This window comes from Trichechus manatus, unplaced genomic scaffold (assembly GCF_000243295.1).
Source record: "Trichechus manatus latirostris isolate Lorelei unplaced genomic scaffold, TriManLat1.0 scaffold00053, whole genome shotgun sequence".
Lineage (NCBI taxonomy): Eukaryota > Metazoa > Chordata > Mammalia > Sirenia > Trichechidae > Trichechus > Trichechus manatus.
In genome coordinates this window covers 3,981,510-4,000,636 of record NW_004443989.1, presented here as the reverse complement: position 1 = coordinate 4,000,636, position 19,127 = coordinate 3,981,510, and the positions used below count along the sequence as shown (strand labels likewise).

Genomic DNA, 19,127 nt, shown 5'->3' with positions numbered 1-19,127 from the left:
AGAAGTAAGGTCTATTATTCTCCTCATTTTATAAATAAGGAAACTGAGGCCTATGGAAGTTAAATAACTTGCCTACAGTCTATCAATTGGCAGGTGGCAGCTGCAAGATTCATATCCAGTTGTTCTGGCTCTAGACCCACATTCTAACTGCTGCTTTTCTGCTTTTGATGGATAGGGTTATCTGGGAGCCCAGAGGAGATCTGTATCATATTGGAAAAAAAAAATTTGTATCCCTTTGAGATCATCATTTTTTTTTTTACAATTTAGTTAAAGAGGCATTAACTAATCTCTCACTATGTGCTGGGATGTAGAGATGATTAGCCTCATCTTCCAAAGAAATGGGAGCTAATTAAGGTATCGGATGGTCCCAAAGACCCTGCTGCAAAGCGGAGTGTGCTGATTGCTCAGGAAGACCCCGACAGATCATCATGTGAGCACTGGGTCGGGAGTTTCCTGGCACTAGGGGAGGAAGAGACTGCCTGAAAGGGAAGCATTTCAGGTGGCCCTGGAAGGGATTGATGTGTGAAGGTAGACAAGAAGGACATTTTTGGCCAGAGGAACAGCAGAAGCAATGACACAGAAGCGGGGGAATGCAGCGGATTTGGACAACCTCAGATAGTCTTGTAAAGTCAGATGTTTGAGGGGCAGAAATAGGAGTTGAGGCTGGAAAGGAGCGGGGAGCCAGAAGTTGGATACAGGTAAGTTTTTGAGCAGAGGGAGTGGCAAGAAAAGATAATAAAATTAATTTTAAACTGAGTCACCTTTTTGTTTGAAGACCACAGAATATTTTGTCCCTGAACAGTACTCTGGCATAATAGTGCTTGGAGAGTTGGCCTGGCCTTGGCGGGAGGCAGTTTAGCGTAGGAGACATGGTTTGCCCTGTAGTAAAATTCCTTTTCATCCGGTTATTTTGCGTTTTGAATCCATGCTTTGATCTACTGTTTAAAAACATTTCGAAGTCTGACAGTAAACATTGTAAGATGTATCATTACCACTCCCAGCAAGTCTAAATTATCTTGGAACCTATATTTTCTTACAATTCATAGTGTATGGATTTTATAAGGCATAAATGTAACACATCAGATGATGAGCAACATGGCTATTGTAAGGGTTTTTTTAATTTTTTTTAATTTTTTTAATGTGCCTGTGAATTTGAGCTTTGCTGTTGAATTCAGGCCCTGAGAGTAGGGATTCTGTACATGGTGACAGTTAGGGGCTGGGACAATGACGAGTCATGAGATAACTGTACACGTTATCAGTGTTTTGGAGTCCCTAGATGGTGCAAAGGGTTAACGTGCTTGGCTGCTAACTGAAACATTAGTGGTTTGAGTCCACCCAAGAGCTCCTTCGAAGAAAGACATGATGATCTGTGTCTGATAAATTGGCCATTGAAACCCCTATGGAGCACAGTTCTACTCTGACATACACGGGGTCACCATGAGTCAGAGGCAACTCGATAGCAACTGGTGTGTGTGTGGTGTGTATCAGAGTTCAGGGTGCAGATGTTGAGCACATTGGCCTTATACCATGAACTCTCATGACACTTGTGGGTGAAGTGATCTAAGGGTTTTTCCAACTTCAGCCTCCCCACTCTCTAAAGATTCTGGACCCCCTTCTCCAACTCCTGTTGAAAGAAGCTAGTGTCCTCAACTATTGATCCTGGTGGTAGTGTGCCGTTTCCTTCTGATGTGTTGAGACAGAGACAAGACCTTGGTACTTTAACTTGCCACTATCAGTCTTCTCTCTTTCCACCCTCAGAACAGTCCACACACTTTACAGTTCTTTTATGAGTCAACCGCAGATCAGGAAGCGGTCCTGTGCTCAAGAACTATCACTTTCTTTTCTAAGAACTGCATCTGGAAAACCCTAGCCCAGCAGTCCACAAAGTGAGGGTTTGCTCAACTGTGGAACTGATGAGTCTTTGCTTTTGGTTTATTTTAACCCTTCCCTCCACCCAACCTTCTGTCTCAGTTCACAGCAGAAGGTCCTTAGTTTCGAATTTGAACCCTTAGATTGGTCTCAGTCCCCGCAGTGGTCTGGAATCTTACCCTGACAAAGCTCTCTTTATGAATTGTGTCTGCTTTCCAAGATGGTAATAGTGATGGGAACATTGGGGGAAAATGGACAGGAAGGAAATTGCTTTGCCCTTGCATCTTTTTATGGGCCAAGTAGCATATCCATCACAGCAGTTTTCTTACCTGCTTTCTGATCTCTCACTCTCACTCTCTTTTGGCCACGAGATAGGAACTTCTATAGATGTTCCATTATACATCCAGCACTCATTCATTTATTTACTCACTCATTTAGTCAACAAACAGTTAATGAGCCCCTTCTATGTCCTAGGCTCCAGTGATTCTGAAGACACAGGAGTGACTAAGAGAGCTGTTAGGAGTCCCTGGGTGGGGCAGACAGTTAAGTGCTTGACTACTATCCTAAAGGTTGGTGGTTCAAACCCACCCAGAGGCACCTTGGAAGGCAGGCCTGGCGATCTGCTTCTGGAAGGTCATGGCCTTGAAAACCCTACGGAGCAGTTATACTCTGCACACATGGGCTCACTTTGAGTCGGAATCGACTGGAAGGCAGCTAACAACAACAATAACAAGGCAGCCCTTGCCTTTAAGAAGCTCTCCATCTGAGAGTGAGGAGGAAGTAAGATGTGCAAGATAATTATCCTACAGTATGATTACCTACACTGTCCAGTCTGGCAGCCTCTAGTCATATATGGTTAAAGATATATTTTTACTAATTAAAAGTAAGCAACACTATCCCACTTTGGTGAGTGGTGTCTGGGGTCTTAAAAGCTAGCGAGCAGCCATCTAAGATGCATCAATTGGTCCCAACCCACCTGGAGTAAACGAGAATGAAGAACACCATAGACACAAGGAAAATGTTAGCCCAAGAGACAGAAAGGGCCACATAAACCAGAGACTTCCTCAGCCTGAGACCAGAAGAACTAGATGGTGCCCGGCTACCACTAAAGACTGCCCTGACGGGGAACACAACAGAGAGTCCCTGATGGAGCAGGAGAAAAGGGGTGCAGAACTCAAATTCTATTAAAAAGACCAGACTTAATGGTTTGATTGAGACTGGAGGGACCCTGGAAGACATGGCCCCCAGACTCTCTGTTAGCCCAGCTCTTCAGACAAAGATTAGACTGGACTATGGGACATAAAATGATACTCGTGAAGAGTGTGCTTCTTAGCTCAAGTAGATACATGAGACTAAATGGGCAGCTCCTGTCCAGAGGCAAGATGAGAAGGCAGAAAGGGACAGGAGCTGGTTGAATGGACACGGGAAATCCAGGGTGGAAGGCGGGAGTGTGCTGTCACATGATAGGGAGAGCAACTAGGGTCTCATAACAATGTGTGTATAAATTTTTGTATGAGGATCTAACTTGAATTGTAAACTTTCACTTAAAGCACAACAATTAAAACAAAAAGTAAGCAACACTTAAAAATTTCAATAACCATATGTAGCTAGTGACTACTGTATTTGACCGTGCAGATATAGAACCTTGCTATCATTGCAGGACATTCTATTGGATAGTGCCAGATCAGACTGTAAGCCCCTGGAGCACAGGGTCCATATCTCTTTTTGACCATCAGGTATCTCAAGTGCCAAGCATATCATAGACTCTTAATTACATGCTGAATGAGTGGAGGAAGCTGCAGTAAGATTTGTAAAAGAAGGATGTACAAATAGCTATGAGAAGAGGGATGAACTGGCTCTGAAAGACGTCCTAGAGCAGGTAACACCAGAGCTGCGTTTGGAAGGATGAGACCTTTAACAGGTGAAGGGGAGGAAGGTCATTTCAGAAAGACAGAATGACTCTGCCCTTGCCCACTTCTTCCTTCTGAGTTCTAATGACTCCAACAACACAAGGTGTTACTATTTTCTTTGCAAGGGAATGAAAATTCATAGCACTCACACTGTTGTCTGTCTCCAGGCACTTTGTAAGGTGAGATCTCACTCGGTTGTTGTGAGGCAGAACAGCCAGATGTAATGTAAGTTTGAGTTACTCATCTAGGGCGAGATCAACCTGATTTCAGAAAACAGATGTTTTCATGCAGGAAACTAAAAAGGTTTGGAAGTGTGACTGACGCAGTGAGGCTTCGTGTGTGAGTGAAGCAAACATAGAATGTACTCTGGTATCGGGAGGATTGTTATACTGTGGTGGCTACATGTTGCTCTGATGCTGGAAGCTATGCCACCGGTATTTCAAGCACCAGCAGGGTCACCCATGGTGGACAGGTTTCAGTGTAGCTTTCAGACTGAGACAGATAGGAAGAAAGGCCTGGCTATCTATTTCCAAAAATTAGCCAATGAAAACCCTATGGATCACAACAGAATATTGTCCAATATAGTGTTCGGAGATGAGCCCCTTAGGTTGAAAGGCACTCAAAATACACAGTAGCTGCAACTATGGAGTCAAACATACCAACAGTCATAAAGATGGCGCAGGAGCAAGTAATGTTTTGTTCTGTTGTACATGGGGTTGCCATGAGTTGGAGCCAACTTGACAACAACTAACAACAACAACGAAGTAAGCAGTATTGGTGTGATGTTGCCCAAGTTAGTTTCCTTCATTTGCTTGTTTGCTCCTTCATTCCCTTGAACAATTGACTGAGTATGTGCTATCTTCCAGGTGCTGTCTTAGTTTCCTAGGGCTGCCATAACAAAATGCCACAAACTGGGAGCCTTATTAGAACAGAAATTTTATTTTCTCACAGTTCTGGAGACTACAAGTCTGAAATCATGTTATCAGTCGTGTTGATTCCTTCCAAGGGCTCTGAGAGAGAAACTGTTCCATGCCTCTCTTCTAGCTTCTGGTGGTTCCCCGCAGTCCTCTGCTTGCAGCTAAATCTGCCTCTGTCATTACATGGCCACCCTTCCCCTGTCTCTCTGTCTCTGTATATCTTCTCCTCTTTAATAAAGACACTATTCATAGCGTTTGGACCCACTCTACTCCAGTATGACCTCGTGTTAACTGATAACATCTTCAGAGACCCTATTGCCAAACAGGGTCACATTCCAGATACTGGGGGTTGGGACTTCAGCATATCTTTTGGGGGGGCACAATTCTATCTGTACGAGGCACTGTGCTCAGTGTTGGGGGCGCAAAAGTGAATAAGTTTCAGGCTTGTCCTCAAAGAGCCCCTAGTTTGGTGGGGGTGACACGCAAGTGTATGATTAATGATGACACAGTCAGGTAAGCTCTGTTGGTAGGAGCATCACGTGACACAGGAACCAGGTGGGATGCCCTGATTTTTCTTTCCTGCTTTGTTCAGCAAAGACTGGGCTCTTAGGAGGAAGAGCAGCATACCCCTCAGAGCCAACACTAGTGGGGAAGTTCAGAAGGGCCTGAGCTCCTGCAGATGAGGGGGTACAGCCAGTCAGTGTTCAATTTCAGAGTTTTGATGCTTGAGTTGAACCCTTATTCTGGCATTTCCTAATGATGTGACCTTGGGTTTTGGCTTCCTCATCTTTAAAATGGGGATAAAAACAGTATCTTACAGAGTTGTTGTGAGGATTGAATGAGGTAAGCTATGTGACATCACATTTTTCTTGTATCTCTCACTTTGAGCCTTCTAAACATTCCATTTTAAAGTCATCGTCAGATTGTTTCATGATATTCCCTTTATTTTACTTGGAGTAATTCGTATCTTAATGTTGATTTTGTGGGCTAGTTTCTGCAGCATTAGATGTCTTTGTGTTTTGGAATTTTGGTTTGCAGGCTCCTTTTGAGAGGGAAGTTTTTTGTTTGTTTGTTTGTTTTTCTTTGCTTTTTCTCTTTGCATGTCTCACTAGTAGTTTCATGTTTGCCTCCACCTGGCCCTGAGCTCCCACTAAAGTCTTAGCCATGGGCAGCAGATTTTTTATTTTTATTGTTGTTATTTGTCTGCCTTCGTGAGGAGAGGCCCTCACTCCTTCCCCAGCCTTTAGGCAGGGGTGCTGGCTGATCTCTCCCATCCTGCATGGAACGTTTAGTCTCTGTTCCCCATGAAGAGCCCACTTCCTACCCCCACTCCCAGCTCCCAGCCCCACAGCTGGGCTGCTTTGTATTGATGTTCGACCTCCAACACACAGCAATGCTTATCTTGTGTGTGAGCCCAGCTTCATCTTATTGAATTCCTGCTTTTGTGTTTTATCTGTCATTTCTGGGTGTTTGGAGCAGAGGGGCTGTGTCAGAGTTAGGATTTTATAGAGCCTTCTTAACGGGAAATGCGCCTTTGTGCTTTAAGGAAGGAAAGTGGGGAGGCTTGACAGGAATAGAACGAAGGAAATCAGTGTGATGGTGAGTTTCCCATGTCCCGGGAACATGGCATTTCCTTTACTTTATAGCAATCCTGAGAGAAAGGTCTGATTTCTCCCATTTTATATGCAGGACAATGGAGGCAAAGAGTGGTTGAGCTGGTCTCCTGCCTTAGATGTAGTGGTGTCCCATCACTAAATTCCCCTGATTTCAGGGCTCAGCAGGGCGGTTGGGTCTCCTGTGTACCTGGAATGCACCCTCTCTTGGCCTGGGTCCTGCCCTGGGCTTAGAGAGGAGGGTGTGGGTCAGGAGTAGAAGGAGCGCATGATTATGGGGCTCACCAAATAATTCCTTTTCTTTGAAGGACTTGGTATCCTTCAGCTAACATTTGTGAAGTGCCTAGGATGTGCCAGGCACTTTGCTAAGACTGTTTTGCTTCTTTAATTGAATTAGCTCAAAAACAGCCCCATTTTATAAACAAGGAGACTGGTGCTCAAGAGCTCATGTGGCTTCCTAGCTTTTCCCAATTAGCAAACACGTGGCTGGGACTCCCTGTTGTGTAGCTGCAAAGCCCTAAACTTCCAGCACATTCCATTTCCCATGGTACCTTCCCTGCCAGCCAGCTGCAGTCTACTCATGGGGCATGATGATTCCTGAAGGGGAGAGGCCACAAAGGCAGAGTCTAAGGGAGGGTGACTTTTCTCTACATCCAAAGGAGGGTCCATTTTTAGCCACTTACATTCAGAAATGTAACGTAACTCAGCTGCACGTGGCATGAACCAGACACTTAAGAAGGCCCTCCTTCCCCTCCTGGGTCCAGAAATGTTGCATCTTTCCAAGTCGCCATTGGAGATGTGAACTCAGCATCGTGACAGAGAATAAACAAGTTGTTTTTCCTCAAATAGTCTTTTGGTTTATTTGGTCAGATGTCTCCCAAGTCCTTGTCTCTTTGGGGGTTGCTTCACGCTGTACTCCAATGGTAAGGCCATGGGCTTGAATTCAGAGGGACCCTCCTCCCTCATTATTCTTTATCACATCACTCTATTATTTTCCAATCTGCAGTTATTTTAAGTATCAGTTTATGTGTTAACTTTTCATCTCCCTCACCCTTAGTGAGCTCCATGAGGCAGGGACCTTATTTATTTACGTTTTCTTGAATCCCCACCATTTAGTACAATAGCTAGGTCATCTCACTGCTGTGGAGTTGATTCTGACTCATAGCGCCACTGTAGAATAGAGTCGAACTGCCCCATAGGGTTTCCAGGGCTGTAATCTTTACAGGAGCAGACTGCCCCATCTTTTTCCCTGCAGAGCAGCTGGTGGGTTTGAACCACCTACCTTTTGATTAGCAGCTGAGCACTTAACCACTGCATCACCAGGGCTCCTTAGCAAGGTCATAGGAGGTTGATAAATAATTATATTTTTAAAGAATGAATGAGTGAAATGAGAGACAGCTGGCTCAAATCCTGGTTCTACCCTTTAAAACTTTTGTGGCTCCAGCAAGTTACTCAGTTTTCTTCATCTGTATAATGGACTCACAATGGCATCTTGCAGGACTGTTGAGAGAGTTAGAGACACTGTGTATATAGCTGTTCAAAAAGGTAAATAAATTTCTTTGTCAAATATCTTTTGACTATAATTGTGTGGGTCTTTTTCTGGGCTTTGTATTCTGTTCGATTGATCTGTTCTTTCACACTGTTTGGATTACTGTAGCTTTATAGTTAGTCTTGCAATTGGGTAGTGTGTCTTCCAACTTTGTTCTTCTTCTTCAGTATTGTGTTCGCTATTCTAGACCTTTTGTCTTTTCATATAAACTTTTGAATCAGTTGGCTGATATCTCCAAAATAGCTTGGTGGAATTTTGTTGGCGATTGCATTTAATCTATCAATCAAGTTGGGAAGAATTGGCATCTTAACAATATTGAGGCTTCCAATCTGTAAACATGGACTATCTCTCCATTTGTTTAGATCATCTTTGATTTCTTTCACCAGAGATTTGTAGTTTTCTGCATATTTTGTTATATTTATATCTGAGTATTTCATTTTCTGGGTGTTATTGTAAATGGGGCCCTGGTGGTGCAGTGGTTAAGCATTTGGCTGCTAACCAAAAGGTCAGCAGTTCGAATCCACCAGCTGCTCCTTGGAAACCCTATGGAGCAGTTCTTCTCTACACTGTAGGGTCATTTTGAGTCTAAATAGGGTCGTTATGAGTCTGAATCGACTTGACGGCAACAGGTTTGTATTGCAACCTTGCTATATTGGTTTGTTCCAAGAGTTGTTTTTTTGTTTTTGTTTTTTAATTTAATTTGATTTGATTTGATTCTTTGTTTTTTTTTAACATAATCATGTTGTCTGTGAACAAAGACAATTTTATTTCCTCCTTCCTATTCTGTATAGCTTTTATTTCCTTTCCTTGTCTTATTACACTAGCTAGGACGTCCAATACAATGTTGAATAGGAGTGGTCAGAGAGAACATCTTTGCCTCGTTCCCAGTCTTAAGAGGAAAGTATCCTCTTATGTATGATGTTTCTCACCATTAAGTTTAATGTTAACTGTAGATTTTTTGTACGTGTTCTTTATGAAGTTGAGGAAGTTCCCATCTATTCTTATATAGCTGAGCATATTTTATCATGATCTGGTGCTGGATTTTTAAAATGCTTTTTCTGTATCAACTGATGTGATGATATTTCTTCTTCTTTGTGTGTGTGTGTGTGTTAGGTGCCACCGAGTCAGTTCCCACTCATAGCGACCCTCTGTACAACGGAACAAAATACTGCCTGATCCTGTGCCATGCTCACAATCATTGCTATGTTTGAACCCATTGTTGCAGCCATACTGTCAGTCCATCTTGTTGAGGGTCTTCCTCTTTTTCGCTGACCCTCTACTTTACCAGGTGTCTTAGTCATCTAGTGCTGCTATAACAGAAATACCACAAGTGGATGGCTTTAATAAACAGAAATTTATTCTCTCACAGTCTAGTAGGCTACAAGTCCAAATTCAGGGCATCAGCTCCAAGGGAAGGCTTTCTCTGTCAGCTCTGGAGGAAGGTCCGTGTCATTAATCTTCCCTTGGTCTGGGAGCATCTCAGCACAGGAACCTTAGGTCCAAAGGAAGCACTCTGCTCCCTGCGGTGCTTTGTTGGTGGTATGAGGTCCCCCTATGTCTCTGCTCCCTTCTCTCTTTTATATCTCAAAAGAGATTGGCTTAAAGACACTATCTAATCTTGTAGACTTCATCAATATAACTGCCGCTAATCCATCTTATTACATCATAGTGATAGGATTTACAACACATAGGGAAATCACATCAGATGGCAAAATGGTACACAATCATACAATACTGACAATCATGACCTAGCCAAGTTGACAGATATTTTTGGGGAACATGATTCAATCCATGACACCAAGCATGATGTCCTTCTCCAGGGACTGGTCCCTCCTGATAATATGTCCAAAGTATGTGAAAGGAAGTCTCGACATCCTTGCTTCTAAGGAGCATTCTGGCTGTACTTCTTCCAAGACAGACTTGTTTGTTCTTCATGGCAGTCCATGGTATATTCAGTATTCTTAGCCAGCACCATAATTCAAAGGCATCAATTCTTCTTCAGTCTTCCTTATTCATCGTCCAGCTTTTCCATGCATATGAGGCAATTTAAAATACCATAGCTTAGGTCAGGCACACCTTAGTCCTCAAGGTGACATCTTTGCTTTTCAGCACTTTTAAAAAGTCTTTTGCAGCAGATTTTCCCAGTGCAATACCGTCATTTGATCTTTTGACTGCTGCTTCAATGGATGTTGATTGCGGATCCAAGTAAAATGAAATCCTTGGCAACTTCAGTATTTTCTCCATTTATCATGATGTTGCTTATTGGTCCAGTTGTGAGGATTTTTGTTTTCTTTATGTTGAGGTGTAATCCGTACTGAAGGCTGTAGTCTTTGATCTTCTTCAGTAAGTGCTTCAAGTCCTCTTCACTTTCAGCAAGCCAGGTTGTGTTATCTGTATATTGCAGATTGTTAATGAGTCTTCCTCCAATCCTGATGCCACATTTTTCTTCATATAGTCCAGCGTCTCAGACTATTTGCTCAGCATGCAGATTGAATAAGTATGGTGAAAGGATACAACCCTGAAGCACACCTTTCCTGGTTTTAAACCATGAGGTATCCCTTGTTCTATTCAAACGACTGCCTTTTGGTCTATGTACAGGTTCCTCATGAGTACAATTAAGTGTTCTGGAATTCCCATTCTTCACAATGTTATCCATAATTTGTTATGATCCACACAGTCCAATGCCTTTGCATAGTCAGTAAAATGCAGGTAAACATCTTTGTGTTATTTTCTGCTTTCAGCCGAGACTATCAGCAACAACATCCTTTGTTCCATGTCCTCTTCTGAATTTGACTTGAATTTCTGGCAGTTCTCTGTCGATGTACTGCTGCAACTGTTTTTGAATTATCTTCAGCACATGATATTAATCGATAATTTCCACATTTCATTTCTTCTTTAGCCTGTTGATATGGGTTGTCATTGTTGTTAGGTGTCATCGAGTTGGTTCTGAGTCATAGTGACCATATGTACAACAGAACGAAACACTGCCCGGTCCTCCGCCACCCTCACAACAGTTGTTATGCTGGAGCCCATTGTTGTAGCTACTGTGTCAGTCTGTCTCGTTAAGGGTCTTCCTCTTTTTTGCTGACCTTCTGTTTTACCAAGCTTGATGTCCTTCTCCAGGGGCTGATCCCTCCTGATAACATGTCCAAAGTATGTGAGACAAAGTCTCTCCATCCTTGCTTCTAAGGAACATTCTGGTTGTACTTCTTCCAAGACAGACTTGTTTGTTCTTCTGGCAGTCCATGGCATATTCAGTATTCTTCACCAACACCACAATTCAAAGGCATCAATTCTTCTTCAGTCTTCCTTATTCGTTGTTCAGCTTTTGCATGCATATAAGGCAATTGAAAACACCTTGGCTTGGGTCAGGCACACCTTAGTCTTCAAGGTGACATCTTTGCTTTTCAACACTTTAAAGAGGTCTTTTACAGCAAATTTGCCCAATGCAATGCATCTTTTGATTTCTTGATTGCTGTGGGTGTTGATTGTGGATCCAAGTAAAATGAAATCCTTGGCAACTTCAATCTTTTCAGTATTGTGGGTTACATTGATTGATTTTTGAGTGTTGAACCAGCCTTGCATACTTTGTCATAGTGTATAATTCTCTTTATGCATTATTGAATTTGGTTTGCTACTTTTTTGTTAAGAATTTCTACATTTCTGTTCATAAGAGATATTGGTCTGTAGTGTTCTTTTCTTGTGATGTCTTTGTCTGTTTTTTCTATTATGGTAATGCTGACCTCATAGAATGAATTAGGAAGTGTTTACTGGGCTTTGATTTTCTGGAACAGATTATGGATAATTGGTATCATTTCTTCCTCAAATGTTTGGTATAATTCACCAGTGAAACCACCTGGGCCTGGTGCTTTCTTTTTTAGAAGATTATTCATTATTGATTCAATTTCTTTTATAGATATAGGCCTATTCAGATTGTGTATTTCTACTTCGTGTGTTTTGGAACTTCATGTCTTTCGAGAAGTCATCCCATTTCATCTAAGTTTTGAATCTGCTATCATTGAGTTGTTCATAGTGTTCCTTTATTTTCATGTTAATGTCCATGGGATCAGTAGTGCTGACCCATCTTCCATTTCTGATATAGGTAATTTGTGTCTATTCTCTTTTTTTCTTGGCTGGGAAGTATTTTCAGAATACATACTTGAGGTGCTCCCGAGACCTGTTGAGGACATAGGCTTGGGTGGGTGCAGGCTTCGGCATGCTGACTTTGAGAACTTCCCAGGTACTTCTGATACATCTCCTTGGGAGGCTGGAGTTTGGGAGCCATCATAAATCTGGATTTTTTTTTTTTTAAGTCATTTCCAAATCTTTTTTGTTAGGGTATTTCTGAAACCTAATATGTAAAATAAAAAAGCACAAAACCGTTGTAATTGACTTGGAGGAAAGTAGAGGAGAGACACTAGGACCCTCCCTCATCTCACTGTGGCCCCCCTGATGACTCTGGAGCCCCAGAGCAGTGGTTCTTATATTAAATAGAATAATGCACATTAGTGTTTTAGGAGAGTGCTTAGTACATAATACAGCTTGAACAAAGGTTAACCAACCAAAACCAGACCTATTGCCGTCAAGTCGATTCCAACTCACAGCGACCCTGTAGGACAGAGTAGAACTGCCACATAGAGTTTCCAGGGAGCGCCTGGTGGATTCGAACTGCCGACCTTTTGGTTAGCAGCCGTAGCACTTAACCACTACACCAGGGTTAGATGCTATTATTGCTCCTGATGAAGACTTCCTATCAGTCATAGGTGTCCACCAATGAAGCAGTCAGTGGGTTCCCTGTTGCTAAAGGTGTCCAAGCAGAAGCTGGGGCTCCCAACCAGAGTTGAGGGAGAGGAGCATCAGGGATTGCACAGGGTCCTTCAGAGAGCCCCTGCAGCCTCTTCCAAATTCGGAGATGTAGCAGTGAAGCCCCAGGCTCTTTATCACATAGGGAATCCCAGCCACATTTGACCCTTTCAATTGAAAATCGGAACATTCTCTGATCACGCTGTTGCAGGTTTCCACGAGTCACTTTCTGACTTTGTTTATCTGGTTCTGGAAGGGTCTCCTCTGACCAACGGGGGACTAAACCTGCACAGCCCCGTGAAGAGGAAGCTGGAAACGGAGAAGGACTATGTCTTCGACAAGAGGCTCAGGTACAGCGTACGCCAGAATGAAAGCAACTGCCGGTTTCGAGACATTGTCGTGCGGAAGGAAGAGGGGTTCACGCACATCCTGCTGTCTAGCCAGACCTCAGATAACAACGCCCTGACGCCAGAGGTGAGGGGACAGGAATGGGGACAGGGACGGGCGAGTGTGGGCTGACAGGCCACGGTTCCCTCTTACTCAGAGCAGGGCATCTGCATTCCCTTTTTTCTGTCAGGAGCTGATGAAAATAACCAACATATGTAAAAACCTGATGACGGGACACACAGTTTGCTAATCACTTTATATACATTAGGCCATTTGATCTTTATGACAAGGTAACAGTATCATCCCATTTTACAGATGAAGACACTGCACACAGCAGTTCAGTAAACTGATCAATGAAAACAGACGGTTGGCTATAGAAGTTTGTTTTAGGGGATGTGGCTAAGGAGTGACCACTTACCAGACTGGGATTGGTAGGATGGCGTGGCATTGCTGAGTATACCAGTACACTTAGGGAGGCCGGGAAGCAGAGCCAAAAAAGGCAGAAAACAAAAACAAAACCACCAGTTGCTGTCAAGTCAATTCTGACACATAGTGACCCCATGTGTGCCTGAGTAGAACTGAGCTCCATGGGGTTTTCAATAGCTGATATTTTGGAAGTAGGTCTCCAGGTCTTTCTTCTGAGGCTCCTCTGGGTGGACTCAAACCACCAACCTTGTGGTTAGTAGTCGAGTGCTTAACCATTAGTGCCACCCAGGATTCCTGTGAAAGAAGAACTGTGGCTAAATCCTTTCCTCTGGAGTGTGTGGGGCTAGGGGTGGCTTGTTTCCCCTCCTGGAAGCATGGTGTTTTGGGGGTGCTCTCTCCTCCACCTCCAGTGGCACCGTCTCAGGATTCTCTGCTGTGTGCAGAGCTCTGTGTAAGATTCAAAGAAGTCCAGGGCCTCCAGCTTACTCCAAACGCTGCTCTTCACATGTTTAGACACCTGCAAACCTTGTTATTTTAAGCTCATCATGAAGCATCCGCATGAGACCAATTCTTCTTAGATTTTTTTCTACTTCACTACTTTTTAAAAGCATGCTTTTACAAGGCCCAATGTTTCCCTTCAATAAATCGAATAAATGTGAAGTCTCCTAGTTTATTATGTCTCTTTAGAGCAGCTTCTTAACGTTAACTATTGCCTACTCATCACAGAAAACGTGTTGTGCTTGACGGGTTTAAGGTGCCCAGGTTCTCACCTCCATAGCCATGGGCTGACTTAATTAGGTATCTCATTCCTAATCAGTGTCTGAGGGCAACAGGAGGAAAATAGAAGAAATGATTGATCTGGTGTTTTCAGCTGTCTCAACAACCCAAGTGAATTGACTGTACAGATTTGCTGGCTGCCTGGGTGAAATATTCCGGGCAGAAAGAGTCTACCAAAATAAAGACGTGATATTAGGGAAGGAGCACAGATTTTGGAGTCTAGTAGACCTAGGTTCAAATCCTGCCTCCAGCAGCTTACCACTTCTGTGGCCTTGGAAGGTTTCTTTGCCTTTCTTATCTTCTTCATTTATAGAAATTGGGTGATACCTTCCTTGTGGGGTTAGAGATAATGTGTGCAAAGAGGCACAAAGAGTACCTGGCACTCACAAGGTGCTCAGTCAATGTTCCTATCATTGTCATGATGAAACGCAGGCATTCAGTGGCCACCAGCAGACCCAGCCTTCCTCGTTTGTGGAGGAACTGGAAGGCGACCACTTGCAGACATCGTCGAATTTCTCTTCCTAGTCACATGTGCGACATTGGTTGGATGGGCCTCATTGATAGCGACCCGTGTTAGCACATTACTGGATGCGTTCTCAGATGCTGAGGCTAGCAGATATGTTGTAATAAGTCTCCTGCCTGGAGTATAGCAGAGAACCAGGAGATTAAAACGTCCCTTAAGGAAAGAGCCAGCAAACAGATTGTACAACATCTTCGTGATTAAAAGCTTGTCTTCTTCCCTGTTAGGAGAGAATCACATGTCCTCACTCACCTTCTGACTCTCTTCAGTGCTCCCACCCTCAACAGCAGCCACGGGAACTGTTGAGAACCATCCGCAGGAACACACCAGACATGTAGAAGTCTCGCTTTACACCTCTCTTATTCTTATCCACACCCGCAGACACAAAGCATCCCCAAGGCCTGTCAACTAATGCCTGAATGTTTCTCAAGTATGTTTGCTTCCCTCTATTTCCCCATAGCCATTATAGCCCAAACTATCAGGCTATTTTGTCTGATTCAGAATCGACTCAACAGCAACTGGTTATTATAATAACCTGCTAACAAGTCTGCCCACTTTTAATGATGCCTGCCGTGTAATCCATTCTCCATGCAGTAGGCAGAGTGATCTGCTGGAAATGCAAATCTGATCAATCACAACGCCCCCCTCCCCACTACCCATCACCGCCACCACCACCACACACTTTAAAACAATGGCTCCTCATTGCTCTTGGTTAAAAATCAAAACTCTTTTTTTTTTTTTTTTTGTGGTAAGTATAACAAAAGAAGTACAGCCAGAATGCTCCTTAGAAGCAAGGATGGCGACACTTCGTCTCACATACTTTGAACATGTTACCAGGAGGGACCGGTCCCTGGAGAAGGACATTGTGCTTGGTAAAGTAGCGGGTCAGTGAGAAAGAGGAAGGCCCTCATCAGGATGGACTGACACAGCGGCTGCACAGTGGGCTCAAGCATAGCACCGATGGTGAGGATGGCGCAGGACCGGGCAGTGTTTCGTTCTTTTATATGTAGGGTCGCTATGAATCAGAACTGACTTCGACGGCATCTAATAACAAGTATAGCAAAACATTCCCCATTTCAACATTTTTTACATATACAATTCAGTGACATTAATTACATTCATCATGTTGTGCAGCCATCACCACTGTTTCCAGATTTTTCCATCACCCTGAACAGAAGCTCAGTGCCCCCTAAACAGTGACTCCACCTTTACCGCTCCCCGCAACCACTGGAAGAATCAGAACTCTTAACTCGTTCTTTGAGGCCTGTGCAGGCTGGCCCTTCTCATATCTCCAGCTTCATATCACACATCACGCTTCCCCTCTCCTCTACACTCTAGGCACCCGACTTCCTTTCACCCTCACTCCTGCCACAGGGCCTTTGCACATGCCCATCCCTCTGATTGGAACAGCCTTCCCTCATTCCCTGCTGACTGCGCTTCCTTCAGATCTCAGCTCGGCCTTTCCTGCTGCAGGAAGGTCTTCATTTACCTCCCTGACAGGTAATCTCTCTCTCTCATAAGCTTTTCTCACCCCATGTACCACTTCCTTCTAGAATTTATCATAGTTGTTAGTGTACATGTATTTGTGTGATAGCTTGTTTAATGTCTGATTCTCCCATTAGACTATAAACTTCTTCATGGGTATACACTGTGCCATTCACTCAATTCAATAAACATTTATTAAGTTCTATTCTGTTTAAGGTTCTGAAGTAGGTATTACAAGGGAGATACAGACAAGTAAAATACCATTGTAGCTTTTAAGGGGTTGTATTAATTATCTTAGGAAGAAAAGCCTGGCAATCTACTTCTGAAAATTACCCAGTGAAAACCCTGTGAATCACAACAGCCCGATCTGCAGCCAATCATGGGGATGGTGCAGGACCGGGCTGCGTTTCCTTCCATTGTGCATGGGGTTACCTAACAGCAACAGCATTGTCTACTGCTGTGTAACAAATTACCCTGAACTTAGCAGCTTAAAAATATTTATGCTATCACAGTTTCCATGGTCAGGAATCTGGCTTAGCAGCTGGGTGCTTTGGACTCAGAGTCTCACACAAGGCTGCCATCGAGGTATTGACTGGGCTTGTGGTCTCATTCGAAGGCTCAGCTTGGGGAAGATCGATTTCCAAGCTCACTCACTTGGTTGTTGGCAGGCTCAGGTAATCACTGGTCAGGAACATCGGTTCCTCGCCACCTGGGCCTCTCCATGGGGCTACTCACAACATCGTAACTTGCTTCTCCCAGAGTGAAGGATCCAAGAAGAGAGAGAGCAAGAGAGGACACCCAAGAGAGAAGATACAGTCTTGTAAACTAGTCTGCCTTCAAAAGTGACACCTCATTATTTTTGCCATATTCGTCAGAAGCAAGCCACTATGTCTCCCCCACACACACACTCAAGGGGAGAGGATTATATATACAAGGTGTAATATCAGGAGGCAGGGATTGTTGGGGGCTTAAATCAAGTAGGGGGCAGGATAAGGTAAGGATCCACAAGTAACTGTTCTTACGAGGGTGTTTGTCAGCAGCAGCTCAGCAGAGATTTGAAGCGCATGGGGTGCTGGGAGAAGGGAGAGTTGACGTGTAGCTGGGTTATTTGGGGGAAACTTCCCAAAGGTAGTTGCATTAGAGATGGGCCCTAGGCGACTGGATTTCAGCAAGGACAGGTGAAATGGAGAGAGGGGCCCTGGCTTCTTGCCCTTTACACCTGATTCTAATAAACCTGGTTATATGATTTCAGAGCTACAGCAGATCAGAAGCTGCAAGTGACAGGTGAGGGATGTGCCGTCTCTAGCAGACACTGAGCAGGAGCAGGTGGCAGCCAGAAAGTGCACAGCAAGGGCACAAAATTTAAAGATCAGATTTAAGAAATGCATAGCAGTCGGGACCATTTGTTATAGAGGCTCATCGCCACCTCTGAGGGGATTGATCTGTTTATTGGCCAGCACCATTATCCATGATCACAGCCACTGAGTGACCCTGAAGAGGCAGTTACATTATGTGCACTATATTTTGTTTACGAAGGCAAAGCAGTGTGTGATAATTTTAGATAGCTGTACTTTAAACAAAGGAGCCTTGGTAGCACAGTGGTTAAGTGCTTGGCTGCTACCAAAGGGTTGGCATTCCAACCCACCAGCTGCTCTGCAGGAGAAAGACCTGGCGATCTGCTCTGTAAACATTACAGCCTTGGAAACCCTATGGGCATTTCTGTCCTGTCCTGTAGTGTCACTGTAAGTCGGAATCCACTCAATAGCATACAACAACAGCAACTTTAAACAAACCAGTTAATTACAAAATTTAGGGTCCTTCAGGAAGACGAGGAACCTCAGCCGTCTGTCTGCATTTAATTATCAACAAGAGAAAGACAGAAGTTTACTAACTAGATACAACTTTTTTTTTTAATTAAAAAAATGTTGTTCATGCTTTTAATGTGTCAATAAAACATGCATTTACTTTCCATTTAATTCATAAAGTAGGCGGGTGTTTAGTTTCATTTTTTGTGGCCTCAGATGGGTAAGCCCGGCTCTCTAGTCATGTGTAGAAATACAGTTCATATCTTGGCAGAGGGGCTTTCTTCTGTTTGCCGCTCAGAGAGATGGAGTTCACGTTTAGGGGAGAGTGTGTCTATTTCTGGAGGCAGATGGATTAAACGACCCACGAGATAGTAGGCTGTTAGCGTTTTTCATGTCCAAAATGAATGGCTGTGGCTTATACCCTGTTAGTGTGGAGAGTGCTTCTCCCACCCTTCTCTCAGAGCACGGCCTAGAGATGCTTGGTTCAGATTAATGGCTAGCTCCGTTTTTTCCACTAAAATTCTTCTTTTTTTTTTTTTTTTTTTGTGTGTGTGTGTGTGTTTTTTCTTTTTCTAGATTGTGCTTTAGTTGAAAGTTTACAGCTCAAGTTAATTTCTCATACAAAAATTTATACACATATTTTGTGACATTAGTTGCAATCCCTACAATGTGACAGCACACTCCCCCTTTTCACCCTGAGTTCCATGTGTCCATTCAACCAGTTCCTGTCCCTTCCTGCCTCTGGACAGGAACTGCCCATTTGGTCTCCTGTATCTGCTTGAACTAAGAGGCACACTCCTTACGTGTATTATTTTTTGTTTTATAGTCCTGTCTATATCTGAAGTGTGGGCTTTGGGAATGGTTTCAGTTCTGGGTTAACAGAGCGTCCAGGCGCATAGTTTTGGGGGTTCCTCCAGTCTCTGTCAGACCATTAAGTCTGGTCTTTTTACGTGGCTTTGACTTCTTCTCCACACTTTTCCTTTGATCTGTCAGGGACTCTCTGTTGTGCTCCCTGTCAGGGCAGTCATTGGTGGTAGCCGGCCACCATCTAGTTCTTCTGGTTTCA

General features: G+C 43.6%; 1 protein-coding gene across 1 annotated transcript in view; it reads left to right on the top strand.

Moving 5' to 3' along the window:
• CDYL2 (chromodomain Y like 2) overlaps nt 1–19,127 on the top strand; it is an 87,811-nt gene that overhangs the window by 34,340 nt on the left and 34,344 nt on the right. The window contains exon 3 of the mRNA XM_012555935.2: nt 12,918–13,135. Coding sequence (XP_012411389.2) covers nt 12,918–13,135 — 218 coding nt within the window. The remainder of the gene's footprint in view (nt 1–12,917; nt 13,136–19,127) is intronic.